The sequence below is a fragment of the Mirounga angustirostris genome, unplaced genomic scaffold, assembly GCF_029215605.1.
Source record: "Mirounga angustirostris isolate CCGP_5_RB_7025 unplaced genomic scaffold, mMirAng1.0.hap1 SCAF_16, whole genome shotgun sequence".
Taxonomy (NCBI): Eukaryota; Metazoa; Chordata; class Mammalia; order Carnivora; family Phocidae; genus Mirounga; species Mirounga angustirostris.
The window spans coordinates 14202150-14225543 of record NW_026991724.1 but is presented as its reverse complement, the minus strand read 5'-3'; the positions used below and the strand labels follow the sequence as shown (position 1 = coordinate 14225543).

General features: G+C 44.1%; 2 protein-coding genes across 6 annotated transcripts in view; one reads left to right on the top strand and one right to left on the bottom strand.

Moving 5' to 3' along the window:
* TXNL4B (thioredoxin like 4B) overlaps positions 1 to 23394 on the top strand; it is a 40655-nt gene that overhangs the window by 6447 nt on the left and 10814 nt on the right. Inside the window, exon 4 of one of the 5 annotated variants that reach the window (XM_045890822.3) lies at positions 2273 to 10672. The exons of 1 other annotated variant lie outside the window; for it this stretch is intronic. In XM_045890822.3, the coding sequence (XP_045746778.1) occupies positions 2273 to 2357 (85 nt within the window). In that variant the 3' untranslated portion in view covers positions 2358 to 10672. 3 more of the 5 variants (XM_064580864.1, XM_064580863.1, XM_045890821.3) reach the window with 3 other exon arrangements.
* On the bottom strand, positions 4184 to 8709 carry LOC123855301 (haptoglobin). Its single transcript, XM_045890820.2, has 5 exons — positions 8501 to 8709; positions 7278 to 7360; positions 6866 to 6967; positions 6088 to 6162; positions 4184 to 5093 (listed from the first exon to the last, which is right to left on the bottom strand). Exons 1-5 carry the CDS (start codon positions 8503 to 8505, stop codon positions 4315 to 4317), a joined length of 1044 nt encoding a protein of 347 aa, XP_045746776.1. The 5' UTR covers positions 8506 to 8709; the 3' UTR covers positions 4184 to 4314.

Here is a 23394-nt window from a genome sequence, read left to right as displayed (position 1 = left end):
GTGGGTTGGAAAAGCACATTACAAAATAGTTTGCATGATATAATTGCCATGATTTTGAAAAAAGAAATGCATCTGCATACACATACGTACACGCGTGCGCATGCAGATTGGAAGGACATGCACCACATGCAGCCTCTGGCCTCACTGGTAATTTTTTTTTTCTAAAAAATTTCTACAATTAACAGACTTGAAGTTTGAAATAGTAAAAAAATAAAAACAAAGATTTCATACCCACCACTCAAAAGTGTAAGTGAGGGGAACTCAGAGACAATGACCAGTTAACGGGCTTTACACAATGTAGCCAACAGCAGCAGCAGCAGACTATGCCCACGCCAGCATCCAGGCAGTTCTACTGGATACGGAGCTAAGAAGTGATGAAAACAGATTTTGAAGCGGGGGCCCTTGCATGATGGGGCTCACATGCCACCCCAGTGGCCGACGGCACTGGCTTTAGTCCTTTATCAGATGGGCCCGGTAATTGCAACCAGAGAAATCAATGTCAGGCTTCATGTCTTAAGTCTCCCCAACGAGAAGAAAGTTACAGAGCTGCGATTCATTTTGTTGTTCCTGAAGGTCTGCAGCGAGTCATCGCCCAAAGTTCTGAGCAAGGTTGTTTTTCTTCTGTGCTCTCTAGGTCTCCGGATCACACTAAGTTTGTGGGAAGTTTCAAAACTAAGCAGGACTTCATAGATCTGATTGAAGTAATTTATCGAGGAGCGATGAGGGGAAAACTTATTGTCCAAAGTCCTATTGATCCCAAGAATATTCCCAAATATGACCTCCTCTATCAAGACATTTAGCACATTTACTACTGAAAGTTGAAGACAAAGGCACATCTTGAAGCAGTACCTGAGCCCAGCTATGCTCTCTTCCTGGAGCCCTTCAGAAAGGTGCTCAGCGTCCCAGCAGAGAAGACATCTGACAGGAAATACCCTGCCCCCACATAGAAGGCCACGCTGGTACCATGATTAGCAGGGGTGGATGCTGAAATGTCTGCTCCCTGCAAACCTCAGAGCAGTCAAGACAACCGTGGTCCGTTTTCCCAGCGTGATTTTTTAAATCTATATTGTGCTTCTCCTTATTCCTTAAGATGATACAGAACCCTTCTAAACGTTGCCTAGTACAGTTTAATTTAACTGTGTATACTTGATACACAAGTAAAATAGAAAATCTGTTCCCACAAGAACAGAAACACTGCTTTTATACACTAGATGTACACACATACACAACGCGCACACGCTCCCCCTCGCCCATTCCTCCGTGCAGATATTTATCCCGTGCTCTCCCATCTCCAGTCCTGTTATCCTTGTTTCTCTTGGATAAATGATTCTCTACTGAGAGTGGGCAAATTTGTTTTATTTTGGAAACTTTCTGGCTGAGACTTTTAAAACAGTATCTCGGGGGGCGCCTGGGTGGCTCAGTCGGTTAAGCGTCTGCCTTCGGCTCAGGTCATGATCCCAGGGTCCTGGGATCAAGCCCAGCATCGGGCTCCCTGCTTGGTGGGAAGCCTGCTTCTCCCTCTCCCGTTCCCCCTGTCTGTGTTCCTGCTCTCACTATCTCTCTCTCTGTCAAATAAATAAAATCTTAAAAAAATAGTAATAATAAAACAGTATCTCGGTTTGCTCATTTTACTAGTTTTTATGTTATGAAATAGCCCAAGAAATGAGACCTTGAACCTTTACCATCCAGCACCCAATTTGAGTTAAACAAAAAATTAACTACCTGTAGTCAGTAGGAGCAGGTTTCTCCCAGAAGTCAGAGTTCTGCCTCTCTCTGAGGCAGAGAATTTCACTCCAAGCACTCAGGACTGGAAAGAGTTGTCAGAATTGTTAGAAATAACGTCTTTATGGTATTTGCCTGTTTTAATAACTTTATGAAGAATTCTCGCTCTTGCGGCATCCCCGACATAACCTGCCTCCACTTGGGCAAGTCACTGCTTCTCTCAAAACCTCTGGATCCTGACTTTCCAGAACAAGGAGGAGATACAGAGCCGGAGGGCCGTGGGCCAGGCAGCATCGACCTGCTCGACAGCTCGTGGCCAGCAGAAGCCCAGTTCTGTGCAGGCCAGCACTGTCGCTGCAAGTGTGTCCCCCCTTTACCAGCTGCATCCTTTCTGAGCCTCATCTGTAGGAAGAGGTCACCACTGATGGGGCACAGGAGGAAGGCTGCTGGGGGCTTTTGTGTCCTTAGCTGATGAAAGGAGAGAGCCGCCACCACCTCTGTGTTCTCTCCCCTCTTCCTGCTCTGGTTATCCTGATCCTTGGGACTGCAGCAGCCATCCTAGGACCACGAGGACCAGCCCTGGGATGAAAAGTGAACGTGCGGAGAAGAACAATAAAAAGACCCTGGGTCCCTGATGTTTTGAGCCTCTGCGTGAGCTCTAGACCTGCCTCCTTCCAGACCCCTGTGAAAGAATAAAACATCTTCATTGCCTCTCACTGTTCGTTGGACTTTCTGTCAGAGCCTGAGTCACACGGTATTGACATGGGGTAAGTGCGCAGATATCAGCAAAAACTCAGAACTTGCATGCATAAAGTTCTCCTGTCTCCTCTCCTCCCGAGGTCTTCAGGGAATGTTTCTCTGAAGTCCCGATTTGTGTTCTTGTTCCTACCTTAGTTGCTTTCCATTCCGCAAGTCTTGATGAGTTCATACTGGATGCCCTGCCCAGTGCCCGATGCTCCATAAATACAGATGACTCCTGAGCGGGAAGAGGCTTCTCACAGGAGACAAGGCCTGCATCTCCAGGGGGGGCAGGAGGTGCTTGTGTGGAAGGGGGGAGTCGTTTCCCAGGAGAGGACGCCAGGAGGAAGAAGGCCCAATGCTGGAGGCAGCAGAACGTGTGCAGAGAGCTACGGGGAGTTCAGGGTCACTGAAACCTGAAGGCTAGCCCAGGAGGGCAGGAGGTGCTGCTGGGGAGGAAGCCAGAGAAGATAAGTGAATTGAGAAAATGCCAAAGGCTTCTCCTTAGTATTTTCGTCCTGAACAATGGCCAGAAGCCACTTAATGCAAGCAGATAATTCTTCAAGAAAAGAGTGGTTTTTTTCTTCAAGAAAACCTAGTGCTGAAGTAGTACCAGAAGAAAAAGACGTAACTGTATTCTGAGAGGCATTTTGTTTATGTGTGTGTAGCAAATTTCCGTTTCTGGCTCTTCTCTCTTTCACAGGTTTTAGAATAGAGATGTAAGAGCTCCACTGGTCCACCAGCTCTAAGGGGTTGAAAAGTGTTGATGGATCGGGAGCATGTGTTTGAGGACAGCTCCACAGTGCAGGGCAGGCCCTGGTGTGAAAACACTGACATCAGGGGGCATTTTACAGCAGTGAGAAGGAGAGGCCCTATCTTCATGTGACAAGAGGTGTCTTGATGAAAGGTCAGTGTGCTGAAGGCTTAACTAGCTGGAAAGAGTGGAAGAAGTTAGAAGAGCCTCCTGCTTACAAGGGTTCTGAAACTGTTCTTCTGGGAGACCCTTAATAGCAAGAGCCTGTCTTTGTGAAAGGGAAGACTCAGGTGGCTTGCACTTGGCTCCTGGTAAAGGATAGGTTTCTTCCATCCGGGGAAAGCCTACCCTTACCCTATTGAGGAAGAGACCTGTAACTCTTTACCGAGTTCCAGAATGTTGGGAGGGACGTTAGAGATGATCCGGTTCGAGCCGCTCGGGAAGGAAAGCGGGAACTGAAGGCTTTTGGCAGACAGACGGCCACGCTGCGATCTGGACCCAGCAAGTCCATAACTGCTGCCTTTCCCCCATCTTACTTTGTTTTCTGAAGTGCCGCTGTGTGGGAGCACAACTAGTAAGATTCTGCCTGCGGCAGAACCCTCGTCTTTGTCCCACGTTGAGCTGGCCTCTTCTTCATCAGCCCACACGCTCCCCTCGCTCAGTGCCCAGAAGCAAGAGCGTGCGGGGCAGAGAGCCGAGTTTCCTATTCAGACCGGCCTGGGTTCGCGGTGAGTTCAGCCGCACTGCTTACCCGCTGTGTAGCCTTAAGCAAATCACTTGCCTTCTCCAAGTCTGTTTCCTTGTCTCTGAGGGTCTTTCGCTGAGGGTGACCCCAGCACGGGACAGTTCTGTGTCGCCTTAGGGGTTTCTAGTTGGCTTGGGCTGGTTTCTGCCACACTCCCAGTATATACCACTCTACTACTTAGCTGTTGCTGTACCATAAATGAGAGAATAAAAACAGCACAGAAGTGACTCAAAAGAAAGCTCTTTATTGGCTCAGCACCGCCTCACACCGTGTTTTCTCCCCTCCACTGCCATCTGCTTTCCCCTCTTCCAGAGTGAGTTCTGGCCCTCGGGCAAGCACTGCCAGCCGGCCAGCATTAGCTACCCGCCATGGTTTCCTGAACCCAGGCCAGAACGGAGGGCACCTTCACGTAGACGCCGTACTCGGCCACAGTACAGCTCTTGTCAAAGCTCAGGATTCCGGCCGCGTACCACGTGTCCTCGTCCTGGTCGTGAACAGCAAAGGCACTGCCAGCATCACCGTAGCAGGTGTCTTCCTGAAACTTGGAGAAGCCGGCGCAGAAGGTGTGCTCGTTCAGTATGGGCTGCACCCCCACGGGGCTCTTGGGTGACTTCTTCTCGGGCACTGTGCTGCCTTCGTAGTGCTGTACACATTTGTCCTGATCAGCCACCGGCAGCATGACATACTTGAGTAGCTCAGTATAATTCAAGTTGGAATTCCGCCCCCAGCCAGACACATAGCCCATGCGCCCCACTTCTGTGTAATCTTTGGAAGGTAGACAGATGGGCATTACCCTCTCATCAATGGGCACCTTCTGCTTGAGTTTGATGAGCCCGATATCGACATTGGAGTAGTCAGGGTGGAGAACCACCTTTTCAATCTCCACAAGCTGATTTTTCCCCACATAGAGTGTTAAAGTAGGGGCAATGTCCTTTGCTTTTGCATCATCCGTGTGGCCCAGGAAGAGATTTTTAGCTGTGGTCAACAGCCATTGTTCGTTGATCAGGGTGGCCCCCGAGGTGAGGTTATGGTTGGAGACCATCTTGGCCTGCCAGGGAAAGCTGCCTTTGGCATCCACGGATCCACCCACGATGCGCTGCACCTGATCCACCGGGTTCTTGGGCTTCCCGCATACTGTCAAGGAGAGCAAGAAAGTCATGAGCAGGAATGTGAGTCTCCCGGTGTGCGAAAGGGGGACAGCGGTGGTGGTTGCTGCTGTCTGAACTGTCGTGTTAATTTCTGCACAGCTAGAAATATTGACATGCCTTGCCTTTACCACCTGCTCCTCTCATTTCCATTGTTTACAGTTTAAAATGGTTCTTTTTTATAAAGTTGTGTACATCACTAAGACACAGTTCTAGTTCCTGCTTTTCTAGCTCACACACACACAAAAGAAGTATTGCTGAGATTTTCAAACCCTGGCTGATGAACTGTATGTATATTTAAATCATTTATCACAAAAAGCCACATCCACAACTCCCTGAAATTCATTGTGAGGATGAGAAGCTATAATAATTCATCCTCTGAATAAAGAGTGATCTGTTGCAGCATTGGCCAGAACTCAGATTTTAGATATTGCAGTTAATACAAGGCAGGTTAGTAGTTCTGCACTGCTATTGGCAGAAGAGGGCAGGCAAAATCCTCTGGTCCCAGGAGGGACACGGAAAGAGCAACATCTCTTCCTAATAACAAGAAACAGAAGTCCTAACCCCTCTCCAGCCTGCGTCACACTTCCATGGATTTGGTTTTGTTCTGTCCTCCCACAACTCGTTCTTCCTGGAGCTTGCTTTACACTTGATCCTGGGCTCCCTGGGCAGCCTGTGTGTACATATAGGGCCTCCTGACCCTAGAGGGCAGTGTAGACCGTGGATTCAGCCAATATCCTGAAGGTCTAAATGAGCAAGATCCTTAGTGAACTTTACTGGGAGTGTCCTCACCTAAAAGTTCACTTATCAGCCTGACCCTTTGTGGCTCTCCCTCGTCCCCCGTCTTGGCTCTCATATGCTCAGAGGAAACCAGTCGGGAAGGATATGCCTCTGGGACGTTTTGATCCAGATGCCTGCCCATGCAGGACACTCTCAATCAACACCTCCCCTTGGTCTGCTTCCCAAGACCCCTGGCTTCCTACCTGCTTCACATTCAGGCAGCTTCTCTCCAATGATCTTGTTTGTCCAGTGCTTCTCACTGTTCAAGGTGTACAGTCCTGAAACAAAAGGAAAGAAGTGAGTCAGAAGAGAAATTGAGTCTGGACCTAGCATGAGGAGGGAAGGTGTTTAAAGGTGATTAAAGAAAGGAGAAGGAAGGGGCAGGGGAGAGGAGGAAGGGAGGAGCATTGTGCTGGAAGCCAAGTGCTGGGGCGCCGGTGAAGCCCCGCAGGACAGATGTGTGGTGGCGGCGACGCAGTACAGTATAGGAATTGGGGTTCAAATTCTGACTCTCCCTCTTACCGGCCACCTGAACTTGAGCAAGTTACTCAACCTCTCTGTGCCTGCGCTTCCTCATCAGCACAATGAGAATAGTAATAAGATCTCTTCAGGGGGCTGTCGTGAGAACTCTGAGCAAATACATGTGAAGCACTTAGCGCAGGGAGCACGATACTAGGTCAGGGCCACCTGTCGTCATCACTGGTGCCACCCTTGGTTCTTTTACCACATCTCCTTTGGGATGAATAGGCTACATGGCATTACCTCCCCTTAGTAAAGGGGCAAACTTGAGGCTAAGATAATTTGCCCAAAAGGCCACAGTTACTGGTGACAAAACCCTTATTAGAATCTACCTCTTCTGGTTCCAAGGAGAACATGTCAGTTTTCTGGCCCCTCACCCTTGGCCCCGGTCATCATGGAAAGACCCAGGGGCGGGGGGGGGGGGGGGGGTGCTGTGCGCAGGGACACTTGTCCAGGTCTTACCGTCTCCTTCAGTGCGCAGTCTGTAGAAGGGCTTACACTGGTAACGAACCAAGTGCTCCACGTAGCCATTTTCAATCTCTGGGGGCTTTGGGACACTGACCTCTGCAAAGAAAAATCATAGGAGGAGGAGGTTGGTACTCAGAGACTGATGCCAGAGACCCGTGAGAAGTCCGTTGAGAAGAAGATGCTGTGCACATCAGCCACCCTCCACCTCAAATGGAAGCCAAAGGGAAGGCCATCCCCCCTCTATCCTGGCTGGCTCCCCAGTGTGCTTCACTGGACTGAAACACCAGAGATTAGGACGAGAAGGAGGAACTGGCTCTTCCCAAAGAGAGGGTGCAGATCTGATAGGGTCAAAAGGAGGCACAGCAGTGCTGGGACATGAGACTCCCACACAAACCCAGACACCTACCTGCATGATCTGTGGCCTCACTGTCAGTGCTCACTGCGAAAAGCTGCCCGCAAAGCAGGAGGGCAATGACAGCTCCCAGGGCTCTGCGAGAGAGGACAAGAAGGGCTGCACGACAGGTTTCCCCGCCTCACGCGCGCACATGCGCACCCACACCCCTCCTGTCAGGCCGCCAGAGAAGAAGCTTCGTGGAAGTGCTGACACCAAGAAGGGGCCTGCCACCATCATCCACACACCCACTCGGTGGGGCAGCTTCCCAGTACACCCAGGTTCCCGCGTGCTCTGCGCCGCTCGGAATTCTACGTGGGCTTCCGAGAGGAACCACCGAGATAGGAAGGCACATAGATCTGTGGGCCTCAGTTTCTGGCACCGTTTAGGAAACATTAAATTGCCAATAATATGTGAGCTCCCCTGCAAAAAGCCTCCCTCAGGCACCCCTAAGGTCCTGGGCTACAGGGTGCTGCTAATAAAATGTGGATGACCTGAAGATGGAAAACAGGGGTTTCCTAGGCTATTCTCTCTACTTTTTAAATTTTTCCATGATAAGATGTTTTAAGTATACAGAATTTAAAACACATACATGGTTTTCCTACTATTTTTTTTGTCTTCAGGAAACCCCCAAAATGCCAAAAAAGGTTCCCAGGCAGATAACCGGCTTCCTGAAAGCCTGACTGTGGACTCGGGCATCAGTGGCCAGGCCCACTCACCACTTCCCCGTCTTGCTGACCGAGGCCAGCTCTACAGAGCTTGCTTGGCTATGCCAAGTTTGTAGTCTTGAGATTTCAACATTTCAAAAAAAAATTTTTTGTTATTTTGATAAAATCTCAGTGCCTTCATTGGGTCATTTATATGTGTTAGTTACTGTTGGTCCTATACATTTTTTAAAAATGAAAACATCTGCTAATGAACATATTTAAATTGCCAGAAAGCCTACCATGGGGGCCACTGACAGGCATCCCCCGCAAAGATGAAAACTGTAACCCCAAGGAAAGAGCCATCCCGTAGAGTAAGTCACGTTCTCACGGATGCAGAAAAGCAGAAGATTTAACACACGAAACCTCTTAATTCGCTATGATTTAACTCATCTGCCCTATCTCTTTGGGTTTGTTTTGCATCTCTCCTTTGGTTTCTCCCATAACTGGGCTGTCCCAGGGGTAAAGGATGTACACAGAGAAGGTTGAAGTAAGCTAGGGAAAGGGGGAGAAGCAGCAGAGCTGCAGGCTCACCTCATCTTCGGTTTGTCCTGGCTTTGGAAGAGAAGTACTGTGGGGGCCTCCTGCTGATGCTTTTATGTCCGCAGTATCTCACTCCACCCCCTCCTCAATTTTGTAATTCCTGTGTCTACACAACTTTGACCTTGTTAATAAGGTCATCGCATTTTCCAGTAACAGAGCCACAAACAGCATCCCTGTTAAGAGTTGAGCTCTTGCTTCACACTTGAGTTTCCCCTGGTGTTTCTCTATAAACCCCATAGAAGCCTGGCCACACTATGACCCCATGTGGCTGCCAAAGGGTTTCCCGAAATCAGCCACTGTGCGCAGGACTGGGGGAGGAGGTGTCAATCTGTGTCTCTTTGTTTTGGAGCGTTTTCAGTGCCGAAAAAGCCCTTGTGTGCGTTATCTGAAACCCACTTATGGACGCTGCTGCAACCTGGCTGAGACAGGGTTCTAAAGAAAGCATTTCCTTTTCACAGTCATTTTCCACCCCCAGTGTTGACATCGCCCTATTGCTTAAAAGTTCTCCAACCTGAAATCAGTAAAATGTATTTATTGTGTCTTCTTTGATAGCTCTTGGCAAAAAATCACACAAAATGGTTAAAGCTATAGTGTAGGCTGACGCAGACCATACTCCACGACAGTGGTTCTCATGGTATTATAGTCCTGTAATTATTTTTTTAAGATTTATTTATTTATTTGAGGGGGGAGGGGCAGAGGAAGAGAGTCTCAAGCAAACTTCTTGCTGATTGCAGAGCCCATCATGGGGCTCGATCTCAGAACCCTGAGGTCACGACCTGAACCGAAACCATGGGTCAGGCGCTCAACCAACTGCACCACCCGGGTGCCCCAAATGTAGTCCAGTAATTAATCCAAATAGCAGTTGGGAAAAATCAATACACTTCAGTCGAATGTCTCCACCTCTATATCTCAAGTATTATTCAGTTGATATTTAATAGCAACTCAATAAAATATTGCTCTGTTCATTAAACAAAAGGTCAGTGATTCTTAGGTTAGAATGTACAAAAGAATCACTTTGGGGTATTCATGGTGGCACTGATGTAATAGCAAGACAACTGGAAATAGCACAAATGTCCATCAATAAGGGATTGGCTACAGACAAGCAAAAAGCAGAATCAGACCTATAAATACTGAGAACAAGCTGATGGCTCCCAGAGGGAAATGGCTGAGGTGGGGGGAGCGGGGGAGATGGGCAAATGGGTGAAAGGCAGTAGGAGATAGAGCTTCCAGTATGGAAAGAATAAGTCATGGGAATAAAAGGCACAGCATAGGGAATAGAGTCAAGGATATGGTACTAGCGTCATATGGGGACAGATGGCAGCTACCCTTGGGGTGAGCACAGCAGAACCCATGGAGATGGTGAATCACTATGGTGTCCACCTGAAACTAATGTAACATTGTGTGTCAACTACACTCAAATAAAATTTTTAATAGGGGAACGGCTAAATAACATGGTGTATTTGTATAATGGAATACAGAACTTCCTCAGCTTATAATGGGGCTGCATCCTGACAAACCAGCTTAAGTTGAAAATACTGTAGGTCAGAAATTCATTTAATACACCTAACCTGCCAAACATCATAGTTTACCCTGGCCTACCTTAAATGTGCTCAGAACAGGGGCGCCTGGGTGGCTCAGTTGGTTGGGTGACTGCCTTCGGCTCAGGTCATGATCCTGGAGTCCCGGGATCGAGTCCCGCATCGGGCTCCCTGCTCGGCGGGGAGTCTGCTTCTCCCTCTGACCCTCCCCCCTCTCATGCTCTCTCTCTCTATCTCATTCTCTCTCTCAAATAAATAAATAAAATCTTAAAAATAAATAAATAAATAAATAAATGTGCTCAGAACAATTACGTTAGCCTACAGTTGGGCAAAATCATCTCACACAAAGTCTATTTTATAATGAAGTGCTGAATATCTCATGTAATTTATTGAATACTATCCTGAAAATAAAAAATAAACTGGTTATATGGGTAAAGAATGGTTATTAAGGGGCGCCTGAGTGGCTCAGTCATTAAGCGTCTGCCTTCGGCTCAGGTCATGGTCCCAGGGTCCTGGGATCGAGCCCCGCATCGGGCTCCCTGCTCCGTGGGAGGCCTGCTTCTCCCCCTCTGCTGTCTCGCTGTGTCTCTCTCTGTCAATAAATAAATAAAATCTTTAAAAAAAATAAATAAATAATAAAATTTTTAAAAAGAATGATACCACTTTGGGGCGCCTGGGTGGCTCAGTCGGTTAAGTGTCTGCCTGCAGCTCAGGTCATGATCCCAGGGTCCTGGGATCTTCTCCCTCTCCCTCTGTCCTTCCTCTCCCTGCTCGTGCACTCTCTCTCTCTCTGTCAAATAAATAAATAAAATCTTTAAAAGAAAAGAAAATAGAGACTCTAACAGATACTTGTACACCAATATTCATTGCAGCATTATTCACAATAGCCGAAAGGTAGAAACAATCCAAGTGTCCTTCAACAGATGAATAAACAAAATGTGGCATATACATACAATGGACTACTATTCACCTATAAAAAGTTCTGACACATGCTAGAACAATGAATAAACTTGGAAAATATTATGCTAACTGAAAGAAACCGGGCACAAAAATATTGTATGATTCCACTTATGTGAAATATTTAGGAGAGGCAAATTCATAGACACAAAGTAGATGAGAGTTTACCAGGGGCTGGGGGAGGGGAGAATGGGGTATTATTGCTTAATGGGTACAGAGTTTCTGTTTGGGATGATGAAAAAGTATTGGCAATGGTGGTGATGGTTACACAACATTACAAATGTAATTAATGCCATTGAACTGTACACTTTAAAATTGGTAAAAAGAAAATTTATGTTATATATACTTTATCACAATAAAAAATTCATGAAAAAAATAAAGAACAAGCAAAACAATAATATATTTTACAGGCATAGATGCCAAGGAGACAAAAACTATATATATTTTTAAAGATTTATTTATTTATTTATTTGACAGAGAGAGACAGCGAGAGAGGGAACCCAAGCAGGGGGAGTGGGAGAGGGAGAAGCAGGCTTCCCACCAAGCAGGGAGCCCGATGCGGGCTCGATCCCAGGACCCTGAGATCATGACCTGAGCCGAAGGCAGACGCTTAACCGACTGAGCCACCGAGGCGCCCCCCAAAAACTATATTTTTTTAAATATTTTAGTAGAATGGAAAACACACAATGTGAAATGTTGCTTCTCATAGGGAGGCAAGAGGAAGGCATCAGAGATAATCACATAGGTAAATATAAATAAATTATTGTTAATGATCCAGCTCTGGGCTGGGTGATAGGTTCATATATGTACATTTTATAATTATACTTTATTAAAATACATATATTTATATATATCAAATAATTTTCAATATATCAAATATATATATCAAATAATGTTTAAAAAATGAAGGGGATGGGAATCACCTGACAGACATTAAGGGGCAAAACCCAGGTCCCTCCTTTTAGAGATTTGCTCCAATAAGTCTGAGCAGAGTCTGAGAATCTACATTGTGAGTGACCCTAACTTCTCCCATCCCTGCATACATGCTGCAACAACTCTGCAGCTCAGTGGTCCTATGAAGTGGAGGGGGAGGTTTTCCCTTTGGGCTGCAAGTGCCCCTTCTAGAAATAAAACATTTCTCACCACCACTGTAGAGGAAATGCTCATCCACTAGGTGCATGAAAATTTGCATTTGCCTGTCTCAGAATGGGGACAGGCAAATTACATCTATTACACCTACCCCTTTTGTTGGGCAACAAGGGAGACTTCACAGCCTCTCTTCCTTGGGTATCCTTTATTAACTTGACAATAAAGAGTATCCAGCCCAAAGGCCTTCTGTCTTACCTGGGAGTTAGGGTGGGATGCTATAAGGTGGTGGCAGCTGAGAAGCCTCAGTGTAGCCAGCCACAGGAAGTAGTGAACACATTTTGTGATGAGAACAGAAAGCAGAAAAGCTTGAAGGATTAATAAAGCAGGGCAGCAGTTGACAGAGAAACGTGAAGGGCAGAGTTTTGATTTTGGAAAGAAAAAGATATTTTTTAAAAGTTTGTTCTGCCGTTACTGAAGTCTTGAAATTTTGCATGCTACAGAAAAATACAAATAAGAAAAAAGTCTTCCCATTATTTTGCCACCCCACGACAACAAATAACCACTACTAACACTTTGGTGTCACTTCCCTCCAGACTTTTCTCTGTACATATTTTTATATAGTTTTGATAATTCTTTATACAGAATTTTTGTGGTCTGCCTTTTTTACCCAATGTTATAGGTGTTTTCCACGTTGTAGCAAACACTTTAACACACTTTTAATGGGGGTGCCTAGGTGGCTCAGTTGTTAAATGTCTGCCTTCGGGTCAGGTCATGATCCCAGGGTCCTGGGATTGAGCACCACGTTGGGCTCCCTGCTCAGTGAGGAGCCTGCTTCTCCCTCCCTCTGCTCATTTGCTCTCTCTCTCTCTCAAATAAATAAAAGCTTTAAAAAAAAAAAAAAAACCACACACACACACTTTTAGGGGCACCTGGGTGGCTCAGTCGTTAAGCGTCTGCCTTCGGCTCAGGTCATGATCCCAGGGTCCTGGGATCGAGCCCCACATCGGGCTCCCTGCTCGGCGGGAAGCCTGCTTCTCCCTCTCCCACTCCCCCTGCTTGTGTTCCCTCTCTCGCTGTCTCTCTCTCTGTCAAATAAATAAATAAAATCTTAAAAAAAACACTTTTAATGCCACATAATATTTCTAACTTAAGGATGTGTCATATATACTATATTATTATTATTATTATTATTATTAGGTTGTGTGTCATATATACTTTATTATTATTATTTATTTTTAATTTATTTTTAGAGACAGAGCATGGGGATAAGGGGCAGAGGGAGAGAGAGAATCTTAAGCAGGCTTCATGCCGAGCACAGAGCCCTATGCAGGGCTTGATCTCACAACCCTGAGATCATGACATGAGCTGAAATCAAGAGTCTGAGTTTAATCAACTGAGCCACCTAGGCGCCCTTCCTGTATACTTTAAATATTCCCTCATTTTGGGACTTTAAGATGATTCTAACTTGTTATAAATATCTTCTATAAATTCAGGGAAGTGAGGTAGGAAGCCAGGCTAATTTTATTCCATATGGATACACAATTGATCCAGCATCATTTACTATAAACATCAAATCTTAGGTGTTCAGCTCAATGAATATATATGTATAACAACTATGGAGACAACACTCAGATCAAGATATAAAATATTTCTGGGGCATCTGGATGGCTCAGGCAGTTAAGCATCCAACTCTTGATTTTGGATCAGGTCATGATATTGGGGTTGAGAGATCGAGCCCTGTGTCGGGCTCCGTGCTGGGCGTGGAGCCTGCTTAGGATTCTCTCTCTCCCTTTCCTTCTGCTCCCCTCCGCCCCCACTCAGGCGTGCTCTCTCTCTCAAAAAATAAAAAAAGGTATAGAATATTTCTAGCACGCTAGATGACTGGGTTCCTTACAGTCAACACCCCACCCTCAAAAAGTAACCACTATTCTGACTTCTGTCATGATAGAATAGTTTTGCCTGTTCTTGAACTGCGTATAAATAGAATCAAATAGTAGTCACTTGTTTTTGGTTTCTTTTGCCCATCATTATGTCTGTGAGAATCAACCATATTGTCACATTAGTTTGCTTCTTTTTTATTCCTAAGAAGTATTCCATTGTATGAATAAACCACGATTGATTTATTCATTCTCCTGTTTATGGATGTTTGAATTGATTTCAGATTGGGGCTATTATAAATAAAGCTGCCATGAACTTTCTTGCACATGTCTTTTGATGGATACATGCATTCATTTCTCTTGAATAAATATCTTGCTGTGCTGGGATGCCTGGCTGGCTCAGTAGGTTAGGCATCTGACTCTTGATTTCAGCTCAGGTCACGATCTCAGGTTTGTGAGATTGAGCCCCACATTGGGCTCCCACTCAGTGGGGAGTCTGCTTGAGATTCTCTCCCTCTGTCCTCCCTCCCCCTGAGCTCTCTCTTGCACAGGTACTCTCTCTCTCTCTCTCTCTCTCTCTCAAATAAATCTTTAAATATCTTGCTGTGCCATGGGGTAAGCAATGTTAAGCTTTAATAGATGCTACCAAACAACTCTCCAGTCTACACTCCCACCAGCAATATATCAACGTTCCAGTTGCTCCATATCCTTGCCAATATATTTCAATTTTAGCCTGGTGTATATACAGCAAAATATAATGATGGCTTTAATTTGTATTTCCCAGATATTTAATGACATACAGAGCATTTTGTATATTCTTATTGGTCCATTTAGATAACCTCTTTATGAAATGTCTTTTACTTATTGATTTGCAGGAGTTGGTGTTTTCTTTTTTTTCTGAACACTAGTCTATTGTTGTATAGATGTAAACATCTTCTCCCATTCTATGGCTTATCTTTTCTCTCTTAATCATGTATTTTAAATGAATAGAAGTATAGAAGTTCTTATTTTTAATAAGTCCTAGCTTATTCAGTTTTTTTTAATTTTATGGTTAGTAATTTTTGTGTCCTGATTAAGAATTTTTTGCCTAAAAATTCTCCCAAATTTTATTCTAGAAGTTTATTGTTTTACCTTTCTCATTTAGATCTATAATCCATGTGGAAGTAATGTTCATATATGATGTGTTCAAGTTCAAGTTCATCTTTTTCCATATAAAGCATCATCCTTTGCCCCTAAATTGCAGTGGTACCTTTGTTAGAAATTAGGTGACCATATGTGTTTCTTTCTGTATTCTTTATTCTGTTCCATTAGTCTATTTGTCTTGTTCTGAGTCAATGCAACTCTGTCTTCATAAGGAACTTTATAGTAAATCTTGCTATCCAGTATTATAAGTGTTCCAACTTTATTCTTTTTCCTCAAGATTGTCTTGATGGACTATTCTATATTCTAGGTCCTTTGCATTTCATATAAATTCTGAAATGAGCTTTCAATTTTCACAGAATGTCCTGCTGGGATTTTGAATGAGAGTACATGAAATCTCTAGATCAACTTGGGGAGAATTGATATCTTAACAATATTGAGTCTTCCAATCCATTAACATGTATATGCCCGCATTTATTTATCTTTAATTTCTTTTTTTTTTTAAAGATTTTATTTTTATCTTTGACAGAGAGAGACACAGTGAGAGAGGGAACGGAAGCAGGGGGAGTGGGAGAGGGAGTAGCAGGCTGCCCACCAAGCAGGAGCCCGATGCGGGGCTCGATCCCAGGACCCTGGGATCCTGACCTGAGCCGAAGGCAGACGCTTAACAACTGAGCCACCCAGGTGCCCCAAGTTATCTTTAATTTCAATGCCTTGTACATTTTAGGATAGATCTCTTGAACCTCTTTCATTAGATTTACTCCTAAATGTTCAATTTGTATGGCTATTATAAATGATATTTTCATTTAATTTGCTAATTGTTTATAATGAATATAGAAAAGTACACTTGATTTTTGTATATTGATATTATATCTAGCAACTTGGTAGATTCACTAATTAAATCTAATAGTTTCATTAATCTAAATATTTTAGATACACAGTCATATCATCTGCAAATAATGGCTTTTTAACCTCATCTTTTCTAATCTTTATACCTTTTATTTCTTTTTCTTACCTTATTGCACTAACTATGATTTTTGTTACAATATTAAATAGAAGTGGGGAGCAGGCATCCTTGTCTACTCCAAAACTCAGGGAGGGAAAAAGCATTCAAAATTTCACTATTGTGTTAGCTATGTAGGCTTTTTTGTTTTGTTTGTTGTTTTTTTGTTTGTTTTTGTAGATATTCTTTATCAGATTAAGGAAGTTCCCTTTTTTTAAAAGATTTTATTTATTTATTTATTTATAAGAGAGAGAGAGCACGAGCAGGGGGAGAAAGGACAGAGGGAGAGAGAGAAGCAGGCTCCCCACTGAGCAGGGATCCCGATGTGGGGCTCAATCCCAGGACCACCCTGAGATCATGACCTGAGCCAAAGATAGACACTTAGCCAACTGAGCCATCCAGGTGCCCCTAAGGAAGTTCCTTTCTCTTCCTAGTTTGTTGAGCTTTTTTAAACATAAAGAGGTGTCAAATGTTTTTTCTTTATTCATTAAGATTATCTATTTTGTTAATGTGAATTGCATTGCTCAATTTTTGAATGCTAAACCAACTTCACGCTTCTAGAATAAACTTCAATTTCTCATGATGTAGTATAATTTTTATATACTGCTGAGTTTGGTCTGTTGATTATTTTTTAGGATTTTTCCATCTGACTTCATAAGAAATATCTGTCTATATTTTACCTTTCTTGTAATATCCTTATCAGGATTTAATATTAAGTTTATGTTGATCTCTTAATGCAAGATAGGGAGTGTTCCCTATTTTTCTATTACAGGAAAGAGTTTGTGTAAGATTCATATTATTTTTCTTAATTGTTTGGATAAATTTTCCAATGAAGCCATATAGGCCTGTGGTTCTCTTATTGGAAGATTTTAAATTGGAGGGGGCAAAAAGGGGAGGATCCAAGATGGTGTCACAGGAAGATCCTGAACTCACATCCTCCCACAGACACACCAAATCTACAGCTACATATGGATAATTTCTCTCTGAAAACTAAGTGAACTGCTCTCCAAAACAAAGGATTGAAGGACCATATCAAGATGGGTAAGAGAGGCAGAGACACAATCTCACCAAAAAAGCCCACCCCCAGCCCAGGAATGCAATATGGAGGGACCACACAAGGCAGATACTTCTCTCAGAGGAGCAAGGGGTTGGTGCTCCTTATCAGACACTCCAACATCTGATATCCGCACCAGAAAGACAAGCCCCAGAATGTCTGACTGGGAAAACCCATGGGGTTGACATCTGGAGATCCCAAAGTCCTCAGGAAACTGAGAATCCCCTTTAGGAGGTCTCTCTCACACCAAGACCCAGCAAAAAGCAGCAGTTTGAAAAGCACCTAGACCATACGTGAGGGAAATTTATTTGCTGATCTGGGGACATTGCCTGCAGGGGCAGGGGACAGCTGAGATGCTCTCTGGAGATGGAGGTGCTGGAAGACACCATTGTTGCACTCTTTCCATGTGGCCTGCTAGCACAGGCAGGTGAACTCAGAGGCAGCACTCTCCTGACACCTTGCTGAGATTGGCAGGGCCATGCGGTCATGGCATTTCCTGAGGTCAGAGAGCACAGTGGTTGCAGCACTCCCCCATTCCCTGGCTGGTCACAAAGTTCTCTACTCCATAGCTAAAGTCTGCAAACATAGGTGGTTGCGACACTCCCCTTCCCCTGGCTCAGGCTGGCAAGTACAAGAGGTCATGGTATTCTCCTGCTTTCAGCCTAAAGCCAGGATCTGCACAAAGACAAGGCACTATCCTACTGCATTGCTAAAGCCCATGGGTGAGCAAAGTCAAGACATGTTGCTGCTGCCTCTCTGAAGCCACCCCCAACACTCTCCAGCAGCCTTGTCAAAGCCAACAGGCACACTCAGCCCACACAAGAAACCCCTGATTGCCTGGCCCTGGTGGCCAAGAGGACTTGCGTTCCAGAGCTAATGGGACTGTAACAATCAGAAAAACGATTCTTGGCAGGCCACAACCCCCAAGGTGCTGCTCAGACAGCAGACTGAAACATAATCCCAGTCTTCCTGTGAAAAAGCCTATTTCCTCAGCCTAGAACTTCAGACTGAGGGACAGGCTTCTGGTTTCCCACAAATCTAGAGGCTAAGGAAGCACTCCCAGGGAATGTAAGCAGGGAGATACCATCCTTCTGTACCCCCTTGGCCTTGCTACAGTTCAACAAGATTTCCCAGAAAGCTTATACACTCATCTGGAGCCCTGATTTCTGCAATTGTCACCAGGGGACACCTCCAGATCTCCTGGTCTGGAGGGCAGAAGAGTTTACAATTGCAACCCCACTGGACTGTGTATAAATGCATAATTTAAAAACTGCCCCCTCGAGGTCTGGCTTCCAATCAACCTGAAACTAGGTGCTAAGTGAATTTCCTCCCCTTGGATCACTAACAAGTCTTGGCATACCCTCCACAATGGGGTCATATCAAGAATAAATCAGGCAGTTGGGACAAAGATTCAGGAGACAACCAAGAGCTAGGGCAAGGTTGAATGAGGATAATCACCTAAACAAGGCCACTCCTTCAAGTCAGAGAGAGGTAGATGTTTTGCCTAATACATGGAAACAAACACAGAGAAGCAAGCAAAATGAGGAGGAAGAGAAATTTGTTCCAAATGAAAGAATAAAATGAAACCTCAGAAAAAGACCTTAATGATAGACAGATAAGTAATCTACCTCATGAGGAATTCAAAGTAATGATCATAAAGAAACTCACCAAACTCAGACAAAAAATGAATGAACACAGTGAGAACTTCAACAAAGAGATAGAAAACATAAGAGAGTATCAAAAAAAAGGAAAGAGAGAGAGAAAGAAAAAGAGAAAAGAAAAAGAAAACATAAGCGAGTATCAAATAGAAGTCACAGAGCTAAAGAATACAAAACTGAACTGAAAAATACATTAGAGGGGTTCAACAGCAGACTGGATAAAGCAGAAGAATGAAGCAGCAACCTGGAAGATAAAGCAATGAAACACACCCAGACAGAGTAGCAAAAAGAAAAAAAACAATTTTAAAAAATGAAAGTAACTTAAGTGACCACTGGGGCAACCTCAAGCACAATAACATTTGCATTATAGGGGTCCCAGAAGGAGAGGAATGAGAGAAAGTGTCAGAAATCTTATTTGAAGATATAATAGCTGAAAACTTCCCTAACATAGGGAAAGAAACAGGTATCTAGGTCCAGGCATCCACAGAGTTCCAAAAATGATGAACCCAAAGAGAGCTATACCAAGACACATTATAATTAAAATGTCAAAAGTTAAAATTAAAGAGAAACTCTTAAAAGCAGCAAGAGAAAAACAAATTGTTATATATGAGGGAAACCCCATAAAGCTATCAACAGATTTCTCAGCAGAAATTTTTCAAGCCAAAAGAGAGTGAGATGACATATTCAAAGTGCTGAAAGAAAAAAGCTTCCAACCAAGAATACTCTATCCAGCAAGATTATCATTCATATTTGAAGGAAAGAGAAGTTTTCCAGACAAGCAAAAGCTGAAGGAGTTTGTTACCACTAAACCAGCCTTTCACAAAATATTAAAGGGACATATTTAAGCTGAAAAGAAATGACACTAATAATAAGAAAACATATGAAAGTAAAAATCTCACTGGAGGGCGCCTGGGTGGCTCAGTTGGTTAAGCGACTGCCTTCGGCTCAGGTCATGATCCTGGAGTCCCAGGATCGAGTCCCGCATCAGGCTCCCTGCTCGGCAGGGAGTCTGCTTCTCCCTCTCCCACTCCCCGTTTGTGTTCCCTCTCTCACTGTGTCTTTCTCTGTCAAATAAATAAATAAAATCTTTAAAAAAAAAAATCTCACTGGAAAAAGTAAATATATAGTAAAGGTAATGGATTAATCACTTATAAAGCTATTAAGAAGGTTAAAAGACAAAAATAGTAAAATTAACTAAAACAGTAATTAGTTAAGGGATACATAAAATTAAAACATATAAAAAGTGACATCAAAAGCACAAAACATCAGGGGGAGTAAAAATGTAGAGCTTTTGGATGTGTTCAAATTTAAGTTCCTATTACCTTAAAATAGACTTTTATAAACATATGATAAGACATGTGAACCTCACAGTATCCACAAAGTAAATACACTAAAGAAAATGAGAAAGGAATCTAAACACAACACTAAAAGAAAGTCATCAAACTACAAGAGAAGAGAGAAAGAGAAGAGAGGAGAAGAGAGGAACTACAAAAACAGCTGGAAAACAATTAACAAAATGGCAATAAATACATACCTACCCATAATTACTTCAAATATAAATGAACTAAATTCTCCAATCAAAAGATGTGGAGGGCACCTGGGTGGCTCAGTTGGTTAAGCGACTGCCTTTGGCTCAGGTCATGATCCTGGAGTCCCGGGATCGAGTCCCGCATCGGGCTCCCTGCTCCGCAGGGAGTCTGCTTCTCCCTCTCCCACTCCCCCTGCCTGTGTTCCCTCTCTCGCTGTGTCTCTCTCTGTCAAATAAATTAATTTAAAAAAAAAAGAACAGAGGTTGAAGGAATCATCTGAAAGCCAGTAGCAGCTGAGAGAGAGGGGAGGATTGCAATTGGGAAGATGGCAGCGATCGGGGAAGGCCGGTGCCGTGCCTTACCTGGAGGGCCCCTGCTCTGTGGGAAGAATATGTGTTTCCAAGAGCTCCTGGAGTTTTTGCAGTCGGTTGGTGGCATCGAGGACGTCACGAGGCTGGTCGGCCTGGGCGGGACCCAGGGCGCCTAAGTGCGATTGCAGCTGCTGCAGAACTCTGAGCAAGTAACAGCAGAGATGATGTGGCTGCCAATACAGGCCGGGGCTCACAGAGAGGAGCAACTCATTCACTGATGAGGAGGTTACATTTCCCAGTCCATGGAGGCGGGACCCAATAATTATGACTGTCTTCTCTGAGCGTCCTGGTGAACTGCTAACAATTTCTAAAATTCTACACTTTGATCCAGAATAATAATAATAAAAAAAACGCTTTTGATCTAGAAGCAAATAAAAGTTTAAACCTAATGGGGCTTTCTTCACCAGAACTGCAGTAAGTGCCCAGGGGCCTTGGGGTGCAAACTATATTCAAGATTCCATAAATCACCTAATCTCCTTATTCCAAAGAAGAAAAAGAATGACAAGTCCCAAGAGCCCCCAGCAAAGCAGATGGAGTATGAGGGGGTCTGAACGAGAGGGCATTTTTGTGGGTTCTTCCTTAATCCTTCCTTTTGTATCACCAGATACACTGTCGCGAAAGCTATCAGCTCTATCCTGGAAAGCTTAAGGAAAATGAAAACAAGCAGAAGGTTGTATCTTCCTGTTGGTTATGCCGAGAGGTAGGAGGGAGTAAGACGCAGGCAAGCGAGTGGGAGGCGGATAACAGATCAGTTACTAACACCTGCGGAGCTTTACCGTTTGCCTGATGGGGTCCTGCCTGCTGATGAGAGCCGGGACCCTCCAAGTGAGAACAGATGAGGCTGGCTAAAAGCGGTGCCATCTTGTCAATGCTGTGAGACATCCATAAAGATTGTTCCCGCTCTGAGAGTAGGTATGTTTCTCCTGAGCAGGAACCCCACAGTTTCCTTTAATTCCTGAATGTAGACCCAAGACGAGGAAAGTCAGTCTGACATTCACCCAGGACCGGGAGCAGTTACAGATGGTAAGGTCGTCTCTTCACTCGGAGAGGCAAATGCTTAGTGGAAAGAACCTCTGTTTTTCATTTTCTTTCTCTTTTTTCAGAAAGAAGTCACCTCACAGTAGCTTCAAAACTAGTTTTATGAGGGAATACAGAATGAAAGAAGGGACAGTTAGATAAAACGTCACCAACGAAAACTCGAGAGTGGTACCTTCTGCACTCACACCCAGTCCTCAGAATACATCAAGAAGAGAGACGAGGGGCATGATGCATCATGGCCCAGGGGACGGGAGTTAGGGAAAAGCTATCAAGGTTAACAGGGCCCACGAGCCTTCCAGGGGATCCGCTCTACTGGCCTTTCTCACTACACGGGGAAGCAGAGCCCGCCATCTACCTATAAAATTAGACACCAAGCTTACTTCAGCCACCTTTGTGAGAGACAGAGGCTCAGAAGTAGCATCTGAGGGGCAGGAGGCTTGGCTGGGAGGAAAGAGAGGCAGGGGCTCCTGTGGCTGGATCAGCAGGAAGAGGCGCCCAATTACAAGATTGACAGGGAAGAGGAGGACAGCAGTTTGGACGCTGATGATCAGCTGGGACCAGGTCACAGGAAACGGACCCACTGGAAGAAGAGCATTACATCAACCTTCTCTGTCAAATAAATAAATAAAATCTTTAAAAAAAAAAAAAAAAGATGTGGAGTGTATGAAAGGATTAAAAAAACCAAGACACAGGGGCGCCTGGGTGGTTCAGCCATTAAGTGTCTGCCTTCAGCTCAGGTCATGGTCCCAGCGTCCTGGGATCAAGCCCCACATCAGGCTACCTGCTCAGCGGGAAGCCTGCTTCTCCTTCTCCCACTCCCCCTGCTTGTGTTTCCTCTCTCACTGTGTCTCTCTCTGTCAAATAAATAAATAAAATCTTTAAAAAAAAAACAAGACATATCTATATACTACCTAGAAGAGACTCACTTCAGAAGTAAAGACACACAAAAACTGAAAGTGAAGGGATGGAAAAAATATCCCATGCAAATGGCAACAAAAGGAAAGCTGATGCAGCTATACTCATATCAGACAAAATAGACTTTAAAACAAAGACTGTAATAAAAAACAAAGAGGGGCACTACATAATGATGAAGGGGTCAATCCTGTAAGAAAATATAACATGTATAAACACATATGCACCCAATATAGGAGAACCAAAATATGTAAAGCCAATATTAACAGACCTAAGGGGAGAAATTGACAGCAGTGCAGTAACAGAAGGAATTTTAACACCCCACGTACATCAATGGGTTGATCATCCAGACAGAAAATCAATAAGGAAACATCAGCCTTAAATGATGCATTAGACCGGATGGACTTAGTAAATATATACAGAACATTCCATCCAAAAGCAGCAGAATAAAGGTGCCTGGCTGCCTCAGTCAGTAGAGCATGTGACTCTTGATCTTGGGGTCATAAGTTTGAGCCCCATGTTGGGCATAGAGATTACTTTAAAAAAAAAATACACATTGTTCTCAAGTGTACACAGAATATTCTCCTTAATAGATCATCTTTTTGGCCATGAAACAAGTTTCAATAAATTCAAGAAGACTGAAAGCATATCAAGTATCTTTTCTAACTACAATGGTATAAAACTAGACATCAGTTACAAGAAGAAAACTGGCAAAATTA